Source organism: Hyperoodon ampullatus (assembly GCF_949752795.1).
Source record: "Hyperoodon ampullatus genome assembly, chromosome: 6".
Taxonomy (NCBI): domain Eukaryota; kingdom Metazoa; phylum Chordata; class Mammalia; order Artiodactyla; family Ziphiidae; genus Hyperoodon; species Hyperoodon ampullatus.
This window is the reverse complement of record NC_136919.1, coordinates 70,862,551-70,871,898: the sequence shown is the minus strand read 5'-3', so window position 1 is coordinate 70,871,898 and position 9,348 is coordinate 70,862,551. Positions and strand designations below refer to the sequence as shown.

The 9,348-nt window shown below is 37.7% G+C and overlaps 1 protein-coding gene across 1 annotated transcript in view; it reads right to left on the bottom strand.

The window, feature by feature from the left end:
- Nucleotides 1–5,379: 5,379 nt before the first annotated feature.
- Nucleotides 5,380–9,348, bottom strand: part of PLGRKT (plasminogen receptor with a C-terminal lysine) — a 47,726-nt gene continuing 43,757 nt past the window's right edge. Inside the window, exons 5-6 of the mRNA XM_079706252.1 lie at nt 9,156–9,265; nt 5,380–5,776 (exon numbers count right to left, since the gene is read on the bottom strand). Of these exons, the coding sequence (XP_079562378.1) occupies nt 5,655–5,776; nt 9,156–9,265 (232 nt within the window). The 3' untranslated portion in view covers nt 5,380–5,654. The remainder of the gene's footprint in view (nt 5,777–9,155; nt 9,266–9,348) is intronic.

Genomic DNA, 9,348 nt, shown 5'->3' with positions numbered 1-9,348 from the left:
AGAACCTGAACAGAACCTCCTTTGCCTGCGTAGTTAGACTTTCAGGCTGTTTCAGAGGTAGTGGGCTTGTCCTAAGTCTGCAGTTCAGAAAAGGAAACTGGCTGGAAGGTCAGTCCAGCACCCTGTGTTTTCCATGGCTATTGAATTCAGAGAAGTAACTATCCATAGGCACAAACTGTATTCAAACCCCAGGTATCTTTTTATTATTGCTAGTTTGAAATAGGTAGCATTAGTTGGACTCTTTTCAAAAATTTTAGTTCTTTGAAGATGAAAAGGAAAGCATTCCAGAGGCCAGTTTTTCTCTCTGTTATTTTAGGAAGATGTAAAATTGTCAAGTATCTCAGAATCCATATTGGGTTCCTAGCGCTCTCTCTGCCTCTGTCTCTCTCTCTTTTACAAAATCACCTTGGTGGATAGAGTTGTTGCTACCTTCTACTCAAGTCAGATCTTCATCAGCAGTACTTTAATGGTGTGGGGATGGTGGGAAGAGAAGGAAAAATAGTCACCTGTATTCCTCAAAGCCCAACCATATTATCCTGACATCCTGACAGCTTTTCACCGACTTCCCTTATCACACTTCAGTGTCTACTAATATCTCTAGTCTGTTGACTTTCACATACATTCAATAGCTGAGTCCTTACAGTTTTTTGAAACCTTCAAGCTATGATAGATCTCTGATTGCCAGTCTTCCATGGGACTTAACTTCATTTGGACACATTCTTAACTCTGTTCTCCTAACACCAAATGAAATGCCAAAACCAACTTGGGTTCAGGGTCTGTCTGTCCCTTATGTCCAGGCAGAGCAGAAAACACCCACAAAGTGCCACTGACCATAGATGAAGTCCTCCAAAAAAAACCAGGTAAACTGAGGTTAGCACTGCATCATTCAACCCCGTGACACTTGTGGATTAAGAAATTGTAAACAAAAATGTCATCCAAACCTCAGACTCAGCAATACTACTGAGTCGTTATCAGTGGGGTACAGATTTCCATTTGCTTTTATCTGTGGTCATGATGAATTTGTGCCGCCCCAGGCACACTTCTTACTGTCTTCCAAGTAGCCAGAGGAACAAGTTAGCACAGCAAAATAAACTGGCCTGTGAGGGGATCCCATGGGTGACTTTGGTCCCTGGGGGCCTCAGCTCCCCCAAACAAGCTAGTAACTGAACCCTGGCAGCCATTCTTGAGCTGTTTACTGTGAAAGGCATTTGAGTCAGCTCTATTCCTTTATGAGACTACACTTCCTTGGTCCTCTTCTTATTTTCTAGGCCTTTCTCACTTCCCCTTCTCTACCCCTGGCCATTCTGGGCTTCCTGGTGCACCTGTAGCCCAAGTACTGCTCCAACCTTCATAAACTCCAAGACTGACACAAAGTTACTGTAGAAAAATCAGCAGAGGTGCTAAATAGTTAGCCCTGAATGTTAGAAACAACTCTCTACAAATTGACAGTGGGTAGTATGCAGGGTATTCCTGAAGTCTCCTGTAGGCATCCACAAGGCCAAACCTAAGGAAACATTTCCAACCCTCATGCAAAACAGACACACTTGAAGGCCAAGAGAAACCACACCGCCTGAGTTACAGGCTTTATTTAAAAATATTTTCTCAAAAAAAAATATTAAAAAAATATATTTTCTCAGTAAGAGTTTGTTCCTTTCCCAGAATAATGGAGGGGAATAGGTTCTGGCAAGGGTCTCTAGAATATCCCATTTGAACATGTGAATATTAAAATTGTTGAAGTCTATAAAAATGTTTTCAATTTCATATTGCTCATATTCCCATTACATTGTTGTAGATTATTTTTGCATTCTGAGTCTGATTCCTCCCCATCCTCTTCTAACTCATGCCCTTTTAACCTCACTTTAGGACACCTTCTAAGGCTCTGAAACTGAGCATATGTGATAGTTTTTAAAAATTATTTTTGATTTTGACTTTGTCCTCTTAGAGTCAGGCAGCATGTTGCATTGGAAAAAATCCTGCCAGTGATACCAAACACCAAAGTTCTAGTACAAACTACCATTACCAGTTGTGAAACTTTAGGTAAATCACTAAAGGCCCCCATTTTCTCAACAGTAAAAATGGGGGCTTAGACTAGACCATTTCTAAAGGTCTTCCCTCCCTCTTTAACATCTTGACAATAATTTCAGTATTTGTCATTAAAACTGTTTTGAGTAGATTTGGGACACTGCTATAATCTTTACAAAGTGCAGTTAAGTACTACGCCACTAAGGACCATTCAACATTACCCCCAAACAGAAACTGAATTGGGTGGAACACCATATAAACTTTATTTATTTGTAATTTTACTCCCCAGTTGTCTCATTTAAATATGAATTTAAAACATTCAAAACACTTAGGTACTGTGATGTCATAAATTGCATTTTTAATATTACAATATTATTTACTATTGTAAAGTGATTTCCAAGAAGGGTCATTCTGCTGTAGAGAATTTCTGGACCCGTATTTATTTCCTTTAAACTATGACAACCTCTGCATACACTAAGAGAGTCTCTGTGTTGCTTTAGTTGAACCAACAATGTTTGGGGAGAAATGGATAGCCACATGGACTGAAGGTGAGATTCCCCCCCCCTCAACTTTGTTCCTAATCACTGACAAAGACATTGGATGAGGCTACCGTTATTTTAATCTCTAAATCTTTGCTCATAATCAGACAATAGTTTCTCATCCTTCTCCTTATACACTTTCTCAGAATAATTTCCTCATTCTTCTTGTAATATCACAAAAATTTGTGGTTATAAGGTAGCTGAACAAAGACCCTATCAGGTTCAGTATTTGGAAATGTCAGATGTCTAGTTGTTAATCAGGGCTTATTATTAATGCAAGTATTAATTAACATAAATGACTAAGGAATAGCTCAAGAATCAGGGCATAAATGTTTGTCTTTTCAATTAAATGATACTGTAAACAATAAATTAGGGGGAAAGCTTTGGATAATCAGTAATACCAAAGACAATTGGGATATATTTTAATATAGTCGAGTTGCAAAGCCATTAGTTAATAGCTCTGCTTTGATTTTTGCCTCACCACACAATTGGGAGCAAATGAAAGTGTGAGTATGTGCGTGTGTTTAGCAGGGGCTCTATTCAGTAACAATTACTAATTAACTCAGGGTCAATGCCAAGAAGCCAAGACAAATGAATGACCTGGTGGTTCAGAGGGGGCTCAGGGCCTGGTTATGTTTCACAGCAACACAAATCCCATGTAAGTTATTTAGCCAGTCAACCCTTGCAGGGGACTCAAACCCACTCTTGGTAAGCCCTGGCTAGACTATGTCAGGAATATTTGGACAGCATGATTGAATTTAAGGGGAAAGAAAGACTTACAATTCCAGATTCTGACATGGTCTACAAACCAATGCTAGATATTAGATATCCAGTAGACTACCAGTATGCCTCCCAATCACTTCTTTCCCATGTTCTCCAGGGGCCCCAGATAATCCATGTGGATTAAATGAAAGGAAATCACCTTCTCCCTCTAAAACCTCAAGCTGGTTTCCTAGTCCTGTTATTATTCCTTTTCATTTTCCTGAATCCATCCCCAAAGCCACGCCTTAGCCAAATTTGGGCCCTGGTGAATGCTCAGGTGGACCATTGCAGCAATTGATTGGGCGCTGGGATCTTCCCCCCACAATTGACTGATCCCGATCCCAATTCAGATTCTTTCATGCCCATCACACAGAGATAGAGTGCAAACTATAGAGTGTTACACCCAAGGTCCTTCAGGAGTTGAGCTGTGCCTCCAGGCTCACTTCTTAAAAGTACCCCATGTAAGGAACCTCTTGCTCCAGGCAAACTGAACAACCAGCAGCCGATCCCCAGACTTGGCACAGATGGACGTGCCTTTAATCAGTCTTCTTCTGCCCAAGATGCCCTTCCTCTTCACTTCCTTATCTTCCTGGAGAAATTCAGTGGATCCTTCAAGATCTGGCCCAAGTTCTCTACAGCTTTAATTGTTTCAAAACCGTATCTTGCTATGCTTGGGGGTAGTGGCCATTATATTCATAATTGTTTCCCCCCTTCAGATTTCATCTTCCACTATTCTCTCTGGCCTTCTTTCTATTCTCTGGCCATGCCAATTCTCGGAGCTTTTCCTCTGGCTCTTCCCTTTGCCTAGAGATCCCTTCCCTGTCCCCATATGTGCTCTTCACAGGACTGCCTCATTCAAGTCTTAGCTCAAATGTCACCTCTGCAGAGAGGCAGTCCCTACTGTCTCAGATCTAAAGTAGCCTCCCCCAATATTCTTCTAATCATTCTTTTATTATCCTGTTTTCATTTGTCTCCATCAGAAATGAACTTGTTTATCTTCATGTTTATTTCTTCTCTCCCCAGCTCTCCCACTCCTCACTAGAACATATTTCTCTGCCTAGGATATAGCAACCTTGTCTATGCATTCACTCATGTAGCCCCAGTGCCTACAACAGTGGCTGACACATAGCAGGTATTAATAAATATCTTTGGAATTAGTGTATGTAGGGTTTGCAACTGTAGGAATGGATATAAATAGGATTATTTTATGAGTATAGGTTTCCTGGTGAGTGGAAATAAAAAGGTGGACATCCTAATCAACCTTCCCCTCCTTCCCACCTCTCTAGAAACTGTGCCCTGAGTCATTATTTGAATGTTTTTACCTTTTGTCTTTCACAATTGTCTTTGCATGTCAAGAATGCATTAAGGCATAACTTTTTCAAGACCTTTTAGAGTATAGACAATGGAGCCAAACCATTTAGGGTTATGTCCCAGTTCTGTCTGTATGACAAGCAATTCAATCTCTTTATGCCACAGTTTCCACATCTATAAAAATGATGGGGGCTTCCCTGGTGGTGCAGTGGTTAAGAATCCGCCAATGCAGGGGTCACGGGTCTGGGAAGATCCCACATACTGCAGCAACTAAGCCCATGCACCACAACTACTGAGCCTGCGCTCTAGAGCCCGCAAGCCAAAACTACTGAGCCCTCATGCCACAACTACTGAAGCCCGCGCGCCTAGAGCCCGTGCTCCGCAACAAGAGAAGCCACTGCGATGAGAAGCCAATGCACCGCAACGAAGAGTAGCCCCCACTCACCGCAACTAGAGAAAGTCCGTGCACAGCAATGAAGACCCAACACAGCCAAAAATAAATTTATTTTTTAAAAAATGATGCCTGCCTCATGGGATTGTTGGGATAATTACAAGAATATGTGCAAAACAATCAGACAATGGCCATAGCAAATGCAATATACATGTTAATCATTAATATTAGTTGTTTTCTATTATGTGGAGACAGGACACAATTGACAAATCCAAATAAAAGCAGTATCTGTGGGAGATTAATGTAATGGGGTAAGTGTGTGCAACAGAGAAATGAGAACAACAGAACTTTTGCTTCCAGAAATTCAAAATAATATAGTTTATTAATTTTACATTTAGATGTTTGTGATACACACACATATATAGGAAATCTGAAAGTTAGAGTACCTCCATGATTTTGTGTTGAAGGTTATACATTTTATTTTAAAATAATTTAACAAAGTTCATCTTAAATTTTATTATTTTAAAATAAAAACCATTATATCAAAATCTCAAGCATTTAAAAAATTGTAAAGGCCATGATTCAAGTCAACAATTCTGTATTTTGAGATTTGGTGGGTAAACATGATTTCATTTGTCTATGAAGAATTTACTCTGTTCCCTTCTTGCTTTTTCAAGGTTTTCAAAAGTGATCATTCCTTTTGGCAGCTGCAACTTACTCTTTTCTGTTTCCAGTATGTTCTCGGCTTCACCTTAAATAAAGTACAGAAATGTGCAAGGTGACAAAGGGGTCATCAGCATTTTATGAGAAGACCTACTTGTTGTGTTCCACTGACATGCTGTAACACTGTGTGGAGGCATGCCCCCAGATCTCACAGTTAAATATTTCACCCACTGTCCCCGGTGAAGTGACCTCCCAAAGGAAACACAATAATGAATTCTGAAGATTCATAAAGAGATAAATCAGATGCCAGAGACTTTGACAGAAGACAGCATTTTAAAATGTAGAAGAGAAAGAATACCAAGTACTGTTTTTTTCCTTGAAGGAAAGTCAGGATGATAACTATTAGTTGTGTTAGGAGGGGTTTAGGGTGGTGAAACCCCATATGGTTCTTCTTGTTGCCCCTTATTATATCATAAGTCATGTGAGAAGAAAATAAAGTTTACTAAAAAACTGTAATTTTTCAGGGAAGCTAATCTTTGACTTGAAACTACTTATAAATACCCCAAGTAATATTAAATGTTCTTTAGTCCATATATACATACATACACACACATATACACATTTTTATAAACAATTCCTCTTAAATAATAGCTAGTAATTTCTTGGGCACAGTGACATTTGCCAACTTTTATTGTTGAAGACTAGCGAAATTTTGGAAAACTATAATATATGTTGTTGACATTCCATAAACTTTCCTTGGGAATAAAGGCAGTTGTTTTCTTGAAGTATTCCTCTTTTAATGCACAATTAATTTATACTCCAAACCCAACAGGGCAGGCTACAATTTGCAAATTATCACAGCATTCCAACAATCTGCAAACATTTTTTTTCTCAGTCTTAAATACTAAGTAAAAATCATTATAAAATTGTATGTAATTGGGCAGGCTATTGATGACAGACTAGATGTTTCCATGGGAGAGTGCCTTCCATATGGCAGATTCTTAGTGTGTATTTACAGAATGGCTAATAATAAAGTCAATTAAACAGGAAGTATATATCTTGGGGTCATCTCTAGTTAACAGGGCTATATATTATAAACTAAACTTTTTAATATGATAAATTTCCTGGTGGATTCTAAAGTTTTTTTTTTTTAAATAGGAAATTTCCACAACATGCCTTGGAAGTTAAATTTTTATATTCTATAGACTCTGATGGACCTGTAATAAAATTACTTCCCAATTATACAATCAAAATATTCCTAGAAAATAAATTTGCTCTCCATTAGTAATACATTCAAGTGAATGCTGTATAATAGAGTTGAGATTTCTTAATACTACATACTAACTTTTATGAGGGACTGAGAACTCTAATGTTTTTATAAACAGTGAGACATAGTTGAGCTCAGACTAATGAATTCTTAAGCAGATGAGTAACATGAACCTGAGCAGGTTATTGAAATGAGTTTTAACATAAGTAAATCAGTTTTGTACAGTTAGTTTCCAGCTTAAAATGGAATTGTACTCCAAAAGTTAATTTGTAGATCAGTGTTTTAGAATTCAGAATACATTTTCCCACAGTAATATATGCTATAAATAAATTTCTAGGCCATCAACAAAACACTGTTTAGCCCACAATATAGCTGAACTATGATACCAATAATGTCTGACCCCAAAGGACATTTTAATATAGTTTCTATGTGGAAAATGTACTTCTGTTTTCAAATGGCAATTTTTAAGAACATATAATCCCTCCATTTCCCTAAGTCTGTGAATGAAATGTTCTACTGCCTACTCCCAATACCTGCACCTTCTTTTTTCCAATACTAAACCAGTCCCCACAGAGCCTCAGGGATAGTGATGGGCCTATAGCCCAGGAGAGAACAGGATGGCAAAAATGAAGACTTGGGAAAGCACTGTTTCCAGCATGCTCTGGGTTGAAGGCTTGAGGAGTAGGGAAATAGGGATCCTCATGAGAGGTGTGTAGTGGTGGGAATTTGGAAGACATGGATATCCTAGACTAATGGGAAACTCTGTCTTCTTGGGACAGGAATGGCATCTGTGGCAGCAGTGCTATTTTCTAGGGCAATAAAAGCCAGAGTTCAGTGAGAGCAGGACGGTGCTGGTGAAAATTTAACAACCAGCTTTCCAGAACAAAAACAAATGTACATAAGTTTATTATGTACATAAGTTTATTATAAATTTTACTTCTATGAAATGTATGTAGAGTACAATTTATAAATGATAATAACAGGTACAGGACCCTTTATCATAAATTCCATATAGCAAATTGATCCTCAAAGAATGTTTTTATTGATTTTTGCTGAACTCTTTTATCCATAGCTCGCCTAAGCAGTTGATGAGAAAGTATAATTTCAACATGAATGATGGTTGGTGTTTTCATTTACGTTAATGAGTAGGACTAAAGTGAAACAGTGACATATGTTGGAACTTTAGTTGTTTGAGAATATTGTGGACTTTGTTGAATCAGATAACAGTTTTTAAATATTAGGACATTTCCTGAAATTTTTTATGCTATTCACAACATAATGGATATGGACACAACACACTTTTAAGACTAATATACATTATTAACATTTTCTTCATCATTTTCTTAAGTCTAGACCATGGGTTGGCAGACTTTCTTAAAGGGCCAGATAGTAAATATTTTAGGCTTGTGGGGACTTGCATATCTGTTGCAGTGACTCGGCTCTGTCATGGAAATGGAAAAGCAGAGATGAATGGGTATGTCTGTGTTCCAATAAAACTTTATTTTCAAAAATAGGTGGCCAGCCTGCAGACCATAGTTTTGTCAACCCTGATCTAGACAATCAACAAAATAGTAAGTCAAGCCTTGATTTGGTATTTGTAGATTTCCATGGTGTAAATACTCCCACCATGACCACCTTCAAGCTGACATACCAATGGGATGTCACTGAAGTCAGAGTTGTATCTGTATTTTATTGTTTCTATATATTGTATCTGCACTTCCACCATACAGATATAGTAGATATACATAAAAGAATAGATATACATAACTTAAGAGTACAGATATTTGTAAAATAATTAGAAACTAAGTTCTGATTATTTATTATTGTTTTTAATATAATTTAATATTATGTATTTTCTGTAATTTATTTAATTGTAAGTTTATATAACTTAATTTTTAAAAAAATTTTATTGGAGTATAGCTGATTTACAATGCTGTGTTAGTTTACATAATTTAATTTTTAATAATGATTATATTTAACAACCAGCTTGCAAAATTCCTGAACATTTGACAGTTGGTTCTTGTGAGCTGGTATGAGGTGACTCCAGCATACCACTATGTGAGAGGGGGCAGAAATATCAGTCATTGGTAGCTCAGGGAGAGTCTTGTCAGAATTTTCATAAGTCAAGGGGGTGTAAGGAGTGGATCCTGGAACCAGAAAATGAATCAGAAATTGAGACTCTGGTTTATCAAAGACTTACCTTTCATTCTTTGTATAAGGGTCCCGTAGCCCATGTCATACTGGTAGGTAAGGACAAATCCTAATGGAACGATAGGGAAGAGGAAGGCAGGCTTCTTCTTTTTAATTGCTCTGATTCAAGAACAAAAAAGAATGAATATCAAGGAATAACCTGTAAATAAATATCTCAGTAGTTGATGAAAGGAAAAAAGTTA